Source organism: Mobula hypostoma, chromosome 12 (assembly GCF_963921235.1).
Source record: "Mobula hypostoma chromosome 12, sMobHyp1.1, whole genome shotgun sequence".
Lineage (NCBI taxonomy): Eukaryota > Metazoa > Chordata > Chondrichthyes > Myliobatiformes > Myliobatidae > Mobula > Mobula hypostoma.
Window position 1 is genome coordinate 111,244,554 of NC_086108.1, and position 18,902 is coordinate 111,263,455.

The 18,902-nt window shown below is 43.2% G+C and overlaps 1 protein-coding gene across 1 annotated transcript in view; it reads right to left on the reverse strand.

Moving 5' to 3' along the window:
* Positions 1–332: 332 nt before the first annotated feature.
* The window catches only part of LOC134355066 (vitellogenin-like), a 79,720-nt gene continuing 61,150 nt past the window's right edge, over positions 333–18,902 (reverse strand). The window contains exons 26-35 of the mRNA XM_063064791.1: positions 12,617–12,829; positions 11,594–11,736; positions 11,354–11,492; positions 10,515–10,644; positions 9,143–9,335; positions 6,554–6,645; positions 2,345–2,439; positions 2,109–2,259; positions 1,852–2,013; positions 333–586 (exon numbers count right to left, since the gene is read on the reverse strand). Coding sequence (XP_062920861.1) covers positions 489–586; positions 1,852–2,013; positions 2,109–2,259; positions 2,345–2,439; positions 6,554–6,645; positions 9,143–9,335; positions 10,515–10,644; positions 11,354–11,492; positions 11,594–11,736; positions 12,617–12,829 — 1,416 coding nt within the window. The 3' untranslated portion in view covers positions 333–488. The remainder of the gene's footprint in view (positions 587–1,851; positions 2,014–2,108; positions 2,260–2,344; positions 2,440–6,553; positions 6,646–9,142; positions 9,336–10,514; positions 10,645–11,353; positions 11,493–11,593; positions 11,737–12,616; positions 12,830–18,902) is intronic.

Here is an 18,902-nt window from a genome sequence, read left to right on the forward strand (position 1 = left end):
ACATAAATACTGTATATTAAATAAAAGTGAGGTAGTGTCCAAAGCTTCAATGTCCATTTAGGAATCGGATGGCAGAGTGAAGCAGAACAACTTCACTCAGAGTGGTGAGAGTGTGGAACGAGCTGCCAGCAGAAGAGGTGGATGCAAGTTTGATTTCAACATTTAAGAGAAATTTGGATAGGTACAGGGATGGGAGAGGTATGGAGGGCTACGGTTCCGGGGGTAGGTCGATGGGACTAGGAAGATTAATGGTTTTCTATGACTATAATTGCACAAGTCACTATTTATTCAACATCTAAAAATGATTCACAAACTTCTTTTTCAATTGCTGAGAAAATTTTTATTTGAAAGAACAATTCCAAATATTACATTTTACTATACAGTTATTTTCTTTACATTAGTCAGCATCTCTACATTATTATAATATTATAAATGAATAAGCTGCTCGCGATCATCCTTCAAGATAGTGTCACTGTATAAGTTCCTCATTACAAACATTTGCACAGACAATCAGTGTGTGTATCCATTTTATGAGTGATGTCTACGGACTTCTTGTTGAAGAGCGAGGTGTCTGTCACTGTGTAATCTGTCAATAGAAAGGGAAGCCATTAGCAGAAGAGCCCACGGAAAGAGTCTCTGATATTGGAAATAATTCGGAGAATGTGTAGCTTGGGTTGTTGACAGTTGCATTGAGTTGTTTTCCGATCTTGTGAATTAACTTGCAAACTTTTTGTCACCATTCAAGGAGACATTATCTGTGCACTGTTAATTGTGGTGTGTCCTCCTAATGCTCGGCCTTTATATACTTATCAGTCTGCTGATTGTCACCTTTATGGTAACACAGTTACGATGAGGGGAGGAAATCTCACCACTGGTTGGTTGTATGGTGAACTTTGTGTGTAGCAGTCTGGAATTTTGCCCGCATCAGCTCATAAATAGGATCGAGGTCTATATGTTTGTTTACAGAATTGTTTGTAGAAAAGCACAATTAACAGGGCGATGATGATGTCTCCTTTTATGGTGATAAAATGTTTGCAAATCAAACGCCAGGATCAGAGAACAACTCAACCAGTTTCTGATATAATTTTTAAAAGCTGTCTTTTAATTATAACTTTAATCTATAAAATGGATGAACATATAAAACAGCCAAGAAAAGAGTAGAAATCAATCATAGCTAATGAACTATTGAGTACATAGTCTTTTAAATACAGTAATGCAAAACACAATATGTTTAAAAATGAAGTCATATGACTACCTGTAAGTAGTGAGATAATATCTCTTACAAGTCTCTATAGATACATGGTGGAGAGGATTCTGATGGTTATGTCATAGCCTGGTATGGAGGCTCCAATACCCAGGATCAGGAAAAGCTGCAGAGGGTTGTACACTCAGCCAGCTCCACCATCCTACCACCAAGACTATCTTCAAGAGGTGCTGCTTCAAGAGGGTGGCATCTGTCACTAAGGACCCTCACTATTCGTGACTTGCCCTCTTCTCATTCCTACCAATGGAGAGGAGGTAGAGGAACCTGAAGACACACATTCAATGATGGAGGCTTCTTCCACTCCGTCAACAGATTTTTGAACAGTCCATAGACCCATGAACAACTACCTTGTTATTCCTTTTTGTTTCTGAATGATTTATTTATTTTGAGATTTATAGTAATTTTGTGTTTTTGCACTGTCTTGCTGCTGTACACCTCTATCAAGTAATCTCAAATCTTCCTTTGCTCTAAAGCAAAAGCTCTAGCTCACTTAATCTATCCTCACATGACATGCAAATATTCTACATTCTACAGTAAAAGTTTTTTTCTTATAGGTTGGGGAACTGACGTCGGTTGTGCAGACTTACTGGAGGGTACACAATGGAAGTTGACATGACGAGACTGAGTTTCCAATGGCGTGCATTGTGCAAGGCACTGCTGTACTGGTTCTACTGAATAGCATTTGGATTCATGTCCTTCAAATTCAATGGCCCTTCCCAATTCCACAAATTCCCGTCGGACTCGGCAGTCTGAAATTCAACAGAGGGACGTTATTGTAGCAGGAACAACGCAGGTCCAATGGTGCTTCCATGTACATGATCTACACTGGGGTAGACTCACTCACCATCTTTGCAGGAGGTTCCTGGATACAACCAGGACTCGAAAAGTTGATCCACGTCTCTGGCCTCCTCTTGGTTGGACATGATCAATTTCCTCTCACCATTGTTAAGGCCACAGAGTCCACACGTCTTCCCCATCATCTGGTCGAGGGCCATCTTCACATAAAGGCCAAGATATTAGAATGCTTTAACTACAAATTTACATTGAAAACTTTTAATCAGTTAATAAACAATAAGATACCTTGATCTTGTTTCCATCGAAGAATAACCATTCAATGCTGAATGCTGGGATTCTCACAGTAACTCCTGTCGTGTCTGATTCAATTTTCAGGATGTCTAGAAGGCAAACATGGAAGCTTACTACCACAAAAAGTTCCATCATCAAGGACCTCCAACCCTCCAACCACCCAGACCATGCTCTCTTCTCGCTGCTGCCATTGGGAAGGAGGTTCAGGAGCTAAAGGTCCCATGCCACCAGATTCAGGTAATAACTGCTCCTCAGGCATTTGGCTCCTGAACCTGCTTGGATAACTTCAGTCACCGCAATGCTGATCTAATCACCTATGGACTCTCAAGGACTCAGCAATTCATGGCATGTTGTTAAGTCATTGGCCTGAAAAGTTTGAGAATATTGCTCAGAGACAGGTCATTTGGCCCATCTGGTCTATGCAGGACCCTTTATACTGCCCGCTCCCATCAACCTGCACTGGAACCTGACCTGCCCTCCATGCCCCTACCATCTACGTACCTATCCAAACTTTCCATAAAAGTCGAAATGCAGCTTACATGCACCACTTGTGTTGGCAGACTCACAAGAAGTTTCCCTCATGTTCCCCTGAAAATTTTCACCCTTCGCCCTTAACCCATGACCTCTGATTGTCATCCTTCTCAATCTCAGTAGCAAAAGCCTTCTTGCATTTACTGTCATAAATTTGTATAGCTCTATCAAATCTCCTCTCAATCTTCTACATTCTAAAGAATACAGTCCTAACTTATTCAGTCTTTCCTTAGAACTCAGGTCTTCCAGACCTGGCAACATCTTTATAGATTTTCTCAGCACTCTTTCAACCTTATTTACATATTTCCTGTAGGTAGATGAAAAAAACTACACATAATACTCTAAATTAAGCCTCACCAATGTCTTATACAACTTCAACATAACATTCCACCTCCTGTACTCAGTACATTGATTTATGAAGGCTAATGTGCCAAGAGCTTTCTTAACAACCCTAACAACCTGCGATGTCACTTTCAACAAATTATGTACCTGTATTCCCAGATCCCTTTGTTCTACCACACTCCTCAGTGCCCTACCATTCACTGTGTAAGACCTACCCCGGTTGGTCCTACTGAAGTGCAAAACCTAGCGCTTGTCTGCATTAAATTCCATCTGCAATTTTTCAGCCCATTTTTCTAGGTCCCATTGCAAGCATTGGTAGTCTTCCTCACTGTCCACTATACCCCCAATCTTGGTGTCATCCGCAAATTTGTTGATCCAGTTAACCTCCATAGATAATGTATGATTTGATGGGTATTCCCTAATTACTACATTTTTCATGTTTTCAGTATCTGCTTTATTTTGATTTTGTAAGAAAATATGGTTTGAGACAAAGCAACCTTGCCATTCCAACATGATGCCAAGGTGAGATTTAGAGCAGTACAGCACCAATACAAGCTCTTCAGCCCAACTAGTCTATGCTGACTGTAGTGCCAACCAGCTAGTCCCAATTTCCTGTTTTCAGCCCATATGCCAACTAGCCCCAACGCTCCATGTACCTATCCAAATGCTTAGCCATAAGACCTGAAGACATAGGAATCTGCTCCGGCATTCCATCACGGCTGTTCCCAGATCCCATTCAACCCTGTATATAGAACTTAGAAATCTACAACACATTACAGGTCCTTTGGCCCACAATGTTGTGTCGACTATGTAAGCTATACTAGAAACTGCCTGGAATTTCCCTACCACATAGCCGCTATTATTCTAAGCTCCATGTACCTATCCAAAAGTCTCTTAAGGAACCTATTGAATCCGCCTCCACCACCGTTGCTGGTAGTGTATTCCACGCACCCACCACTCTCCGTGTGAAAAACATCCTCCTTGTACCTACCTCCAAGCACCTTAAAACTATGCTCCCTCGTGTTAGCCGTTTCAGCCCAGGGGAAAAGCCTCTGGCTATCCACACAATCAATGCCTCTCATCATCTTATACACCTCTATCAGGTCATCTCTCATCCTCCATCACTCCAAGGAGGAAACTCACCCTATTCTCATAAGGCATGCTCTCCAATCCAGGCAACAACCCTGTAAATCTCCTCTGCATTCTCTCTGTGGTTTCCACATCTTTCTTGTAGTGAGGTGACCAGAACTGAGCACAGTACTCCAAGTGGGGTCTAACTAAAATCTTATATAGCTTTAACATTACCTCACCTGCCTTCTCAACATATCCTTTGATGCCATGACCGATCAGGAAAGTATCAACTTCTGCCTTAAATATACCCCATGGACTTGGCCTGCACTGCAGTCTGTGGCAGAGCATTCCACAGATTCACTACTCTCTGGCGAAAAAAAAATCCTCTTTACTCGGCTGCTCTAAAATTTTGAGGCTGTGCCCTCCAGTTCTAGATACTCCCACCATAGGAAACATTCTCTCCACATCCACCCTATCTAGTCCTTTCAATATTTGGTAGGTTTCAATGAGATCCCCTGTATTCTTCCAAATTCCAGTGAGTACGTGCCAAAGCTTCCAAATGCTCCTCGTATATTAATCCTTTCATTCCTGGAATCATCCATGTGACCCTCCTCTGGACTCTCTCCAATGACATACATCCTTTCTCAAATATGGGCCCGGAAACTGTTGACAATACTCCAAGTGCAGCCTGACTAGTGTCTTATAAAGCCTTTGCATTATCTTCTCACTTTTATATTCTGTTCCCATTGAAATAAATGCAAACATTGCATTTGTCTTCTCTCCCATGGACTCAACCTGTAAATGAACCTTCTGGGAGTCTTGCATGAGGACTCCTAAGTTCCTCTGCTTCTTAAATAATGCTATTCTACCTGCCTCAGTACCTCCCTCTGGCAATTCATTCCATATACTCACAACACCCTCTGCATGAAGAAGTTGTTCCTCAGGTCTCTTCTAAACCGTCCCTCTATGCCCCTTAGTTTTGGACGCCCCTACCCTGGGGTATGGTTGTTACCATGCACCTTATCTATGTTTCTCATAACTTTAAACTTTGTCACATGGTGTGAGCAGAATTATCTGCAGCTTAATGTGAAAAAGACTAAGGAGCTGGTGGTGGACCTGAGGAGAGCTAAGGTACCGGTGACCCCTGTTTCCATCCAGGGGGTCAGTGTGGGCATGGTGGAGGATTACAAATACCTGGGGATACGAATTGACAATAAACTGGACTGGTCAAAGAACACTGAGGCTGTCTACAAGAAGGGTTAGAGCCGTCTCTGTTTTCTGAGGAGACTGAGGTCCTTTAACATCTGCCGGACGATGCTGAGGATGTTCTACGAGTCTGTGGTGGCCAGTGCTATCATGTTTGCTGTTGTGTGCTGGGGCAGCAGCCTGAGGGTAGCAGACACCAACAGAATCAACAAACTCACTCGTAAGGCCGGTGATGTTGTGAGGATGGAACTGGACTCTCTCACGGTGGTGTCTGAAAAGAGGATGCTGTCCAAGTTGAATGCCATCTTGGACAATGTCTCCCATCCACTACATAATGTACTGGTTGGGCACAGGAGTACATTCAGCCAGAGACTCATTCCACCGAGATGCAACACAGAGCGTCATAGGAAGTCATTCCTGCCTGTGGCCATCAAACTATACAACTCCTCCCTTGGAGGGTCAGACACCCTGAGCTGATAGGCTGGTCCTGGATTTATTTCATAATTTACTGGCATAACTTACATATTACTATTCAACTACTTATGGTTCTATTACTATTTATTATTTATGGAGCAACTGTAACGAAAACCAATTTCCTCCAGGATCAATAAAGTATGACTATGACTATGACTAAACATCTCTATGGTATATCCATACACATAAAGTACACATGAACAGAAATTACCAAAGCTCAATCTCATATCTCTACTGACCCTGTCATAGAACAAGACAGCATGGGTAGAGGCCCTTCATCCCAACCAGTCAATGCCATCCAGCTCGTCCCAAACTCCTGTGTTTATCTCATAACCCTCCAAGTTCTTCTTACATGATACTATTGTATCTGCCTCAACTACTTCCTCTGGCAGCTCGTTCCATATACTCGCCCACCTCTGTGAGGAAAATATTAAAACAGAGCTCACAATCTGAAACTTCTATCTGCTTGCCCTCTGATTAGTAATTCAGATAAGCTAGCAGCACCCCATGAGGGTGAAGATGCATCTGAAACTTTCAATCCATTACTAGAAGCTCCTCAAGACAAAAAATATGTCTCACCTTCCAGCGATGGGATTTTGTCATTCGGGGAATATTCAACGCCATTTACCTCAATTTTTGTTCTTTGTTGCATATAAGTTAGATCAATAGTCCTGTTTAAAAGCAAACGATTGGAAATTGTGTTAGTGATAGAAAAAACAATGGAACGATATGAATGTAAAATAGACTGTAAACATAGGAGCAAAATTAGGCCATCCTGCCCATTGAGTCTGCTACTCCATTTAATCATGGCTGATCTAATTTCCCTCTCAACCTCGTCCTCCTGCTTTTCACCATAATGTCTGACATCTTTACTAGTCAACTCCATCATGGGCACAACTCAATGACTGGCCTCCACGGCCATCTGTGACAATGAATTCACAGATTCACCACCCTCTGGCTAAAGAAATTCCTCCTCACCTCTGTTCTAAATGGACATCTCTCTATTCTGAGGCTGTGTTCTCCGGTCCTTGACTGCCTCTCTGCAGGAAACATCCTCTCCATGCCCACTCTATCCAGCTCTTTTCATATTTGATAAGTTTGAATAAGAACCCACCCACCCACCATTTCTCTAAATTTCTATTAGAGGCCCAGATTCATCAAACGCTCATCCATGAGCCCTTTCTGTCATGGTCCGGTCCGTGAAGTCCGCATTTTGGTTCACGGTCCAGTCCATCGATCCTTATTCCGGGTTTTGCTGTTTTCCCCGGTTCCGTTGGGCACCTTGATTGAGGTGCCTGATTCTCGTTTCGGGCTGGCTACATAAATAGCTTCGGGATTCAGCTTCTTTTTCTGGACTGTTCCCTTCCCCTCCCCATCCGAATCCCCGACAGTTACCTCGGCAGTTAACCTCGGCAAGTATCCTTGGCAGTCATCCCAGTCCTGCATCCTAGGAGGGTTCTGGCCCTGCACTCCAAGAAGGAGTCCCGGCTCCATACCCAAGGGCCTAACCAAGCCGAGTCCAAGAGCCGAGCCTAACTTAGTCCAAGAGCCAAGTCCTGCCCTGGAGTTCCACGTCCTGTCCAGGAGTTCCTCGTCCAGTCCAGGACTACCTTGTCTTGTGCTGGATTTCCCTTGTCCTGTTCTGGAGTTTCCTCGTCCTGTTCAAGAGCCTTGTCCAGTGCAAGCCATGCCCAAGAGCTTTGTCCAGTCCAGTCCAAGTCAAGGCTTCGTTATCCCAGTCTCAATCGAGTGTCAAGTCTGATCCAAGTCCCGAGTCCTAGCCAAGATCCTAGTCCTGAATCCTAGCCTACACTCAGGTTCTGAGTCCCTCTCCAGTCTCTGGCTCGGAGTTCTAGTCCAGGCTCTTAGTTTCGAGTTCCTCATCCAGGTACCGCGTTCCTAGTCCAAGTCCTAGCCCAGGCCCTGTGTCCCTGTCTAGTCCAGGGCTTGTGTCCATGTCCAGCTTCGTTTCTTCCCGACTTCCCTTGCATTCTTGACAATCTTCGTCCCAGCTCCTAGTACATCAATGTCTGTGTTTTGCATTTGGGTCCACTCCCAGCGCCCCCTTGTAACACTTTCATTCCTGGAATCACTCCAGGAAAATTCCAAACATCAAGCACTTGCTAAGATATTCCACTTATATATAGATAGATAGGTAGAAAGATAGAAGATAGATAGATAGGTACATATAGAGAGATAGCTAGATAGATAGATAGACAGATAGATAGAGAGGCAGGTAGATCGATAAATAGATATATAGATAGGTAGGATAGAGATTGTGATGGGATCTTGTCCATTACAGTCAACACCCTCGCCACCATTGAGCACATCTACAAGGAATGATGCTAGAAGGAAGCAGCGTCCATCATTAAAGACCCCCACCATCCAGACCATGGTCTCTTCTCGCTTCTTCCATTGGGCAGGAAGTACAGGAGCCTCAAATCCCATACCTCAAGGTTCAGGAACAGTTAGTATCCTTCAACCATCAGACTCCTGAACCACTGAGGGTTCAACACTGAACTGATTCCACAACCTATGAACTCAATTTCAAGCACTCTACAACTCATAGTCTCAGTATCTATTTATTTATGATTTGTTTTTATTTTGTAATGGAACAGTTTGTTTTCTTTTGCATATTGGTTCTTTGCCAGTCTTTCACTGAATCTATTATATTTTGTATTGCATTTCTACTGTAAATTCCCACAAGGAAACGAATCTCAGGCCAGTATATGGTGACATTTGTGTGCTTTGATGCTAAATTTACTTTGATTGTTGATCCTTGAACTTCGATATAGGTAGATCAGCTCTATTTTTCACGTGCACATCGAAACATACAGTTCACATCAAATCTTCTTTGTGGGGGTTGTGCTGAACAGCCTGCAAGTGTCACCAACATAACGTGCCCACAATTTATAACCCAATGCAATGTGGGAGGAAACCAGAGCACCCAGACGAAGGCCATGTGGTCATGGGGAGAATGTAGGACAGCAGTGGGAATTACGGCTGACTCGGTGAAGTGATTGCACTGAGTAATGATCGGTATGCAAGTCAAGTTTTTCACTGGATCTCAGGACTTGTGACAATAATAAACTAATTTACCGAGTTATCAGTAACTTTACTGAGAAACGTCTGCTAACATCGTTAAAGATTGAGGATACTGTGACTTACGTGTTTTTCGTGGACAGAATCAGTCTGATCGACCATTTTGTCTTATCGACTTTTGAACGCTTTACCAGCAGCATGAACTTGGGACTTTCTGAGCAGTCTTGACTCAGGATATAGTAACAATCATTGGAAAGCTGATGATCCAATTCCTTGCCGTCAAATGTCCTGACAATTCCATTTTCGACTGTGCATTCCCCTGTACCAGAACCAAGGCATTAATTTGAATTTAAGTAGAAGGTACCAGTCTGACCTCTCACATCTGCTCTACTATTTAACAAGATTATGGCTAATTTCTTGTTTTGCCGGCACGTGCATTGACTCCCTTCATAAAATTCAATCTGCACTTTATAAATCTCTGGCCAGCTTGCACTAGAAGCACTGCGTCCAGATCCGGTCACCCCGATACAGGAAGGATGTGGAAAGGGTGGAGAATCAGGGAAGATTGCTCTGGGCAGCCCACACCTCTGGCGCCAACATAGTATGCCCACTACTTACTAACCCTAACCTGTATGTTGTTGGAATACAGGCGGAAACCCACCCGGTCACAGAGAGAATGTATGGACTCCCCATGGACAGCAGCAGAAATCGAGCCCTGTCTCTCAGTCTCTGAGAACCTAATGGCCTTTTGATCTCCTCAATGCTGCCAAACCAGATCCTACTCTTTGGTACCACGGAGGGCATTCGAACTGGTCCCATCACAATCTGATGTGGAGAGGCTACTCTACTGGATTTAGGAAAAGCTGCAGGAAGTTGTCAACTCAATCACTTCCATCACCAGCTCTAGTCTTCCCTGCACTGAGGATGCCTTCAAAAGACGATGCCTCGAAAAAGTGGCATCCATCATTAAGGGCCCCCGTCACCCAAGCCATGCCCTCTTCTCATTGCTGTCATCGAGGAGGAAGGTACAGGAGCCTGAGACACACATATCTTTTGGGACAGCTTCTCCCTCTCTGCCATCCAATTTCTGAATGAGCAATGGACATAATGAACCCAGGTATACCACCTCCTCTTTTTCACTCTCTGTTTGCACTGCTGGTTTGATTTAATTTTTAATAGATATTTCTTAATGCCACTCATGGACTTGTTATTATTCTGTCAAGACAACAGATTTCAGAACATATGCCAATGATATTAAACCTGATTCTGATACTGTTTAGTGTACATATCAAATCTAAAATAACCCACAAAGTCCCTGCTATAGATGTCCCCAGTTGGAGTCCACAGAGCTGCTTCGGGAAATTGCTGAAGATCAGGGGTTCCCATCATTTTCTTTTATGCCATGGACCCCTACCATTAACTGAGGAATCTGTGGACCCCAGGCTGGGAACCGCTGTCATAGACGGAACTGAAGAGAAGCACGTTGAAGAATAATTACGTTCATTCATCTTGAGGAGCAGCTCTGGAATTTCGGTGATGCTGCTGAATCCTTTTTCCTGCATCCTCCTGCTAACTGTGTGGACTGGCACCGTGGTGGGAAGCTGCAGACCCTGATAATAGACTGTCATCTGAAATCAGACCAGAAAGGCACATGACTTCCCCAGTGAGAACAATAAACTATAGCAGATTCAGATAAAGACTCGTTTATCACATCAAAGTATTTATCTTCAGGGACCACCACCCAGGCCATGCTGCCATTGGGAGGGACGTGCAGGAGCCTCAGGACCCACACCACCAGATTACCGCTCAACCATCAGGCTCTTAAAGTAGAGGGGATAACTTCACTCAACTTTGCTCTCCGCATCACTGAACTATCCCCACAACCTATGGACTCACTTTCAAGGACTCCTCATCTCAGGTTCTTGATATTTATTGCTTACTTTTGGAAACAGCAATGAAGAATCCTTCTACATCTGAGTGTGACGGGTATTCCTGAGACTCCACCTGGGACTTGCGTGACTGACAGTAGTGAAAATGAAGAGGAAGCTACTGACATGAAGAAGGAAACCCTGACGGAGGATCTTCACTGCTGTCCTAAACAGCAGCTGAGTAATGGGCAGTAAGAAACTGAATGTAAATGATGAATAAAGTTGATCCCAGACCCCTGAAAACTAATAGTTGATCCTAGATAAAGAATGTTGAGGAGAGAGAGAAAAACCCAGAGAACCCTGGCTAGCTAGACTGCTCATTAATAGAGGTTAGATTGGAAAAAACAGTCAGGATTTCTCCCCCTGAAGATGATCTTAAACTTTAACAAATAAATAAAGGTAGTCATACGCTGGGCCATCGGATGATAGTATCAAGCGTCTGTGAGGATGTCAGAGCAACCAATGCTGTAATCCGATGTGAGGGATTTCGTCTGTAGGTCTGCGAAAACCCGAGTAAATAGGCAAGTTCTGGTATGTAGTCTCCAACCCTGAGGCAAAGGGGAAAAGAGTTTTGTAGTGGTTTCTCAGTGTTTTGTATAAGGTACAGAATGAAGAGCAGATGAATGTGATGGTGTTATACAACACTTACAGTTTTGCACCACGTTTCAGTTCCTCGCTAATCTTCTTCCACTGCATTTTGAGTCTGATGGCCGGGTGACTGGCAAGTTTACCACTGGACAGCTTGGTGGACACTTTGTACTTCTCACAGTTGTCGCCCCATCTCGCCAGCGTCTGAGGAGTGTGGAGGAATGAAACAATGAGAAAAGGAGCCTCTTGATCTGAAAGCAGAGGAGTCCTGAAGATTTATTCAAGAATCAAGATTGTTTATTGTCATTCGGTCATGGAGGATGTGCAGACGGCGCACGAACAGCGTGGGAAATCGGATCCAGCCCGGGTCTCTAGACCACGAGGCACTGGCTGTACACGCTGTGCCACTGTGCGGACCCTCACGCTGATCCTACCCAAGCCTATGTCATTCTCCCCATCTTCTCATCAGCTCTCTCGGCCAGCCAGACAACTTAAGACGGCCAATTAGCTCACCGACCTGCAGATATTTGGGTTGTGGGAGGGAATCGGGGCATCCGGAGGAAACCCATGTGGTCACGATTTATTTATTTGTTGGTTGGTTGATTGATTGATTGAGGTACAGTTCAGAACAGGCCCTTTTGGCCCTTCGAGCCACGCCGCCCAACAATTCCCTGATTTAATCCTAACCTCATTGCGGGACAATTTACAATGGCCAATTGACCTGCCAACTGGTATGATTTTGGACTGTGGGAGGAGATCGGAGAACCCAGAGGGAAAAACAAACGTGTACACAGAAAGGAAAGTACAAACTTGCTTAGAAGGGACGCCGGAATTAAACTCTGAACTCCGATGGCCCAGGCTGTCATCACATTGCGCATACTGCACTGCTATCATGGTGTCCTAAACACCAGTGCTTCCGCAAAGGATTGAACCGGAGACCTTTTGCAAGTCAGGTGAATACGACAACCACTACAGCTCAGACACCGCTGTTCAAACATCCCATCCTGCCTTTGTGCAGAGGGGAAAGTGGAGCCTCCCGCTCTCCGTATATTGTCAGACTGTGCGAGGAAAGGGGAACCCTTACCATTACTTTGTGGGAGCTGGGCACCAATGCATCAAGGCAGACCATCCAGTTGCTCTTTTGGTCCAGCTCCACCAAACGCAGATGTATCCTTGGCAGACGAGATGACATCTTACCATATCCAGTGAGCTGGTAACCTTGCTGCACGCCGTCAGTTCTTCTGGCCCGAAGCAGGATAACGAGGAATGGAGTGCCCGCAGTATGGACCAGGTAACGCTGGGGTAGTGAACACATTGCACCCGTCAGAAATTCACAGTGCTCTGAAATTTGTCAAAGCATAAACTAAACCTTTCAGAATTTCACACTGCTCTGAAATTTTTCAGCTCATCAGCATACCTTTCAGAATTTCACAGTGCACTAAAATTCTCGGTGCATCAGAAACACCCCTCAGAATTTCACAGTGCGCTAAAATTCTCAGCGCATCAGTTAAACCTGTCAGAATTTCACAGTGCGCTAAAATTCTCAGCGCATCAGCTAAACCTGTCAGAATTTCACAGTGCGCTAAAATTCTCAGCGCATCAGCTAAACCTGTCAGAATTTCACAGTGCGCGAAAATTCTCAGCGCATCAGCTAAACCTGTCAGAATTTCACAGTGTGCTAAAATTCTCAGTGCATCAGCTAAACATGTCAGAATTACACAGTGCGCTAAAATTCTCAGCTCATCAGCCAAACCCATCAGAATTTCACAGAGCGCTAAAATTCTCAGTGCATCAGCTAAACACGTCGGAATTTCACAGTGCTCTAAAATTCTCAGCGCATCAGCAGGAACCTGTCAGAATTTCACAGTGCGCTAAAATTCTCAGCTCATCAGCCAAACCCGTCAGAATTTCAAAGTGCGTTAAAATGCTCAGTGCATCAGCTAAACCTGTGAGAATTTCACAGTGCTCTAAAATTCTCTGCACATCAGCTAAACCTGTCAGATTTTCACAGCGTGCTAAAATTCTCAGCTCATCAGCCAAACCCGTCAGAATTTCACAGTGCGCTAAAATTCTCAGTGCATCAGCTAAACACGTCAGAAGTCACATTGCACTAAAATTCTCAGTGCATCAGCTAAAGAAGTCGGAATTTCACAATGCTCTAAAATTCTCAGCGCATCATCTAAACATGTCAGAATTCACAATGCACTAAAATTCTCAGTACATCAGCTAAACACGTCGGAATTTCACAGTGCGCTAAAATTCTCAGTGCACCAGCTAAACCCGTCAGAATTTCACAGTGTGCTAAAATTCTCAGTGCATCAGCTAAACCCGTCAGAATTTCAGAGTGTGCTAAAATTCTCAGTGCATCAACTAAACCCGTCAGAATTTCACAGTGCGCTAAAATTCTCAGTGCATCAGCTAAACATGTCAGAATTTCACAGTGCGCTAAAATTCTCAGCGCATCAGCAGGAACCAGTCAGAATTTCACAGTGCGCTAAAATTCTCAGTGCATCAGCTAAACACGTTGGAATTTCACACTGCGCTAAAATTCTCACTGCATCAGCTAAACCCGTGAGAACTTCACAGTGCTCTAAAATTCTCTGCACATCAGCTAAACCTGTCAGAATTTCACAGTCTGCTAAAATTCTCAGTGCATCAGCTAAACATGTCGGAATTTCACAGAGCGCTAAAATTCTCAGCTCATCAGCCAAAGCCGTCAGAATTTCACAGTGCGCTAAAATGCTCAGTGCATCAGCTAAACATGTCTCAATTTCACAGTGCTCTAAAATTCTCAACGCATCATCTAAACAAGTTAGAATTCACAGTGCACTAAAATTCTCAGTGCATAAGCTAAACCGGTCAGAATTTCACAGTGCGATAAAATTCTCAGTGCATCAGCTAAACATGTCGTAATTACACAGTGCGCTAAAATTCTCAGTGCATCAGCTAAACCCGTCAGAATTTCACAGAGCGCTAAAATTCTCAGTGCATCAGCTAAACCCGTGAGAATTTCACAGTGCTCTAAAATTCTCTGCACATCAGCTAAACCTGTCAGAATTTCACAGTGCGATAAAATTCTCAGTGCATCAGCAAGAACCTGTCAGAAGGTCACAGTGCGCTAAAATTCTCAGCTCATCAACTAAACCTGCCAGAATTTCACAGTGCTCTAAAATTCTCAGAACATCAGATAAACCTGTCAGAATTTCACAGTGTGCTAAAATTCTCACTGCATCAGCTAAACATGTCGGAATTTCACAGTGCGCTAAAATTCTCAGTGCATCAGCTGAACACGTCAAAATTTCACAGTGCGCAAAAATTCTCACTATGTCAGCTAAACAGTTCTGAATTCCAGAATGCGCTATAATTCTCAGCGCATCAGCAGGAACCTATCCGAATTTCACAGTGCACTAAAATTCTCAGTTCATCAGCTAATCCCGTCAGAATTTCAGTGTTCTAAAGTTCTCAGTGCATCAGCTAAACACGTCTGATTTTCACAGTGCTCTAATATTCTCAGTGCATCAACTAAACCCGTCAGAATTTCACAGTGCATTAAAATTCTCAGTGCATCAGCTAAACACTTCGGAATTTCACAGTGCGCTAAAATTCTCAGTGCATCCGTGAAATCCATCAGAATTTCACAGTGCTCTAAAATTCTCAGCGCATCAGCTAAAAATGTAGGAATTTCACAGTGTGCTAAAATTCTCAGTGCATCAGCTAAACCCGTCAGAATTTCACAGTGCGTTAAAATTCTCAGTGCATCAGCAGGAACCTGTCAGAATTTCACAGTGCGCTAAAATTCTCAGTGTATCAGCTAAACCCCGTCAGAATTTCACAGTGTGCTAAAATCTCAGTGCATCGGCTAAATACGTCAGAATTTCACAGTGTGCTAAAATTCTCAGCGCATCAGCTAAACGCTTCGGAATTTCACAGTGCGCTAAAATTCTCAGTGCATCCATGAAACCCATCAGAATTTCACAGTGCGCTAAAATTCTCAGTGCATCAGCAGGAACCTGTCAGAATTTCACAGTGCTCTAAAATTCTCATCACATCAGCTAAACCAGTCAGAATTTCACAGTGCTCTAAAATACTCAGTGCATCAGCTAAACACGTCTGATTTTAACATTGCTCTAATATTCTCAGTGCATCAACTAAACCCGTCAGAATTTCATAGTGCGTTAAAATTCTCAGTGCATCAGGTAAACACGTCTGAATTTCACAGTGTGCTAAAATTCTCAACGCATCAGCTAAACACGTCGGAATTTCACAGTGCGCTAAAATTCTCAGCGCATCCGTGAAATCCATCAGAATTTCACAGTGCGCTAAAATTCTCAATGCATCAGCAGGAACCTGTCAGAATTTCACAGTGCTCTAAAATTCTCAGCTCATCAGCTAAACACGTCTGAATTTCACAGTGCTCTAATATTCTCAGTGCATCAACTAAACCCGTCAGAATTTCACAGTGCGTTAAAATTCTCAGTGCATCAGCTAAATTCCTCTGAATTTAACAGTGCGCTAAAATTCTCAGTGCATCAGCTAAAGACGTCGGAATTTCACAGTGCTCTAAAATTCTCTGCACATCAGCTAAACCTGTCAGATTTTCACAGCGTGCTAAAATTCTCAGCTCATCAGCCAAACCCGTCAGAATTTCACAGTGCGCTAAAATTCTCAGTGCATCAGCTAAACACGTCAGAAGTCACATTGCACTAAAATTCTCAGTGCATCAGCTAAAGAAGTCGGAATTTCACAATGCTCTAAAATTCTCAGCGCATCATCTAAACATGTCAGAATTCACAATGCACTAAAATTCTCAGTACATCAGCTAAACACGTCGGAATTTCACAGTGCGCTAAAATTCTCAGTGCACCAGCTAAACCCGTCAGAATTTCACAGTGTGCTAAAATTCTCAGTGCATCAGCTAAACCCGCTCAGAATTTCAGAGTGTGCTAAAATTCTCAGTGCATCAACTAAACCCGTCAGAATTTCACAGTGCGCTAAAATTCTCAGTGCATCAGCTAAACATGTCAGAATTACACAGTGCGCTAAAATTCTCAGCGCATCAGCAGGAACCAGTCAGAATTTCACAGTGCGCTAAAATTCTCAGTGCATCAGCTAAACACGTTGGAATTTCACACTGCGCTAAAATTCTCACTGCATCAGCTAAACCCGTGAGAACTTCACAGTGCTCTAAAATTCTCTGCACATCAGCTAAACCTGTCAGAATTTCACAGTCTGCTAAAATTCTCAGTGCATCAGCTAAACATGTCGGAATTTCACAGAGCGCTAAAATTCTCAGCTCATCAGCCAAAGCCGTCAGAATTTCACAGTGCGCTAAAATGCTCAGTGCATCAGCTAAACATGTCTCAATTTCACAGTGCTCTAAAATTCTCAACGCATCATCTAAACAAGTTAGAATTCACAGTGCACTAAAATTCTCAGTGCATAAGCTAAACCGGTCAGAATTTCACAGTGCGATAAAATTCTCAGTGCATCAGCTAAACATGTCGTAATTACACAGTGCGCTAAAATTCTCAGTGCATCAGCTAAACCCGTCAGAATTTCACAGTGCGCTAAAATTCTCAGTGCATCAGCTAAACCCGTGAGAATTTCACAGTGCTCTAAAATTCTCTGCACATCAGCTAAACCTGTCAGAATTTCACAGTGCGATAAAATTCTCAGTGCATCAGCAAGAACCTGTCAGAAGGTCACAGTGCGCTAAAATTCTCAGCTCATCAACTAAACCTGCCAGAATTTCACAGTGCTCTAAAATTCTCAGAACATCAGATAAACCTGTCAGAATTTCACAGTGTGCTAAAATTCTCACTGCATCAGCTAAACATGTCGGAATTTCACAGTGCGCTAAAATTCTCAGTGCATCAGCTGAACACGTCAAAATTTCACAGTGCGCAAAAATTCTCACTATGTCAGCTAAACAGTTCTGAATTCCAGAATGCGCTATAATTCTCAGCGCATCAGCAGGAACCTATCCGAATTTCACAGTGCACTAAAATTCTCAGCTCATCAGCTAATCCCGTCAGAATTTCAGTGTTCTAAAGTTCTCAGTGCATCAGCTAAACACGTCTGATTTTCACAGTGCTCTAATATTCTCAGTGCATCAACTAAACCCGTCAGAATTTCACAGTGCATTAAAATTCTCAGTGCATCAGCTAAACACTTCGGAATTTCACAGTGCGCTAAAATTCTCAGTGCATCCGTGAAATCCATCAGAATTTCACAGTGCTCTAAAATTCTCAGCGCATCAGCTAAAAATGTAGGAATTTCACAGTGTGCTAAAATTCTCAGTGCATCAGCTAAACCCGTCAGAATTTCACAGTGCGTTAAAATTCTCAGTGCATCAGCAGGAACCTGTCAGAATTTCACAGTGCGCTAAAATTCTCAGTGTATCAGCTAAACCCCGTCAGAATTTCACAGTGTGCTAAAATCTCAGTGCATCGGCTAAATACGTCAGAATTTCACAGTGTGCTAAAATTCTCAGCGCATCAGCTAAACGCTTCGGAATTTCACAGTGCGCTAAAATTCTCAGTGCATCCATGAAACCCATCAGAATTTCACAGTGCGCTAAAATTCTCAGTGCATCAGCAGGAACCTGTCAGAATTTCACAGTGCTCTAAAATTCTCATCACATCAGCTAAACCAGTCAGAATTTCACAGTGCTCTAAAATACTCAGTGCATCAGCTAAACACGTCTGATTTTAACATTGCTCTAATATTCTCAGTGCATCAACTAAACCCGTCAGAATTTCATAGTGCGTTAAAATTCTCAGTGCATCAGGTAAACACGTCTGAATTTCACAGTGTGCTAAAATTCTCAACGCATCAGCTAAACACGTCGGAATTTCACAGTGCGCTAAAATTCTCAGCGCATCCGTGAAATCCATCAGAATTTCACAGTGCGCTAAAATTCTCAATGCATCAGCAGGAACCTGTCAGAATTTCACAGTGCTCTAAAATTCTCAGCTCATCAGCTAAACACGTCTGAATTTCACAGTGCTCTAATATTCTCAGTGCATCAACTAAACCCGTCAGAATTTCACAGTGCGTTAAAATTCTCAGTGCATCAGCTAAATTCCTCTGAATTTAACAGTGCGCTAAAATTCTCAGTGCATCAGCTAAAGACGTCGGAATTTCACAGTGCTCTAAAATTCTCTGCACATCAGCTAAACCTGTCAGATTTTCACAGCGTGCTAAAATTCTCAGCTCATCAGCCAAACCCGTCAGAATTTCACAGTGCGCTAAAATTCTCAGTGCATCAGCTAAACACGTCAGAAGTCACATTGCACTAAAATTCTCAGTGCATCAGCTAAAGAAGTCGGAATTTCACAATGCTCTAAAATTCTCAGCGCATCATCTAA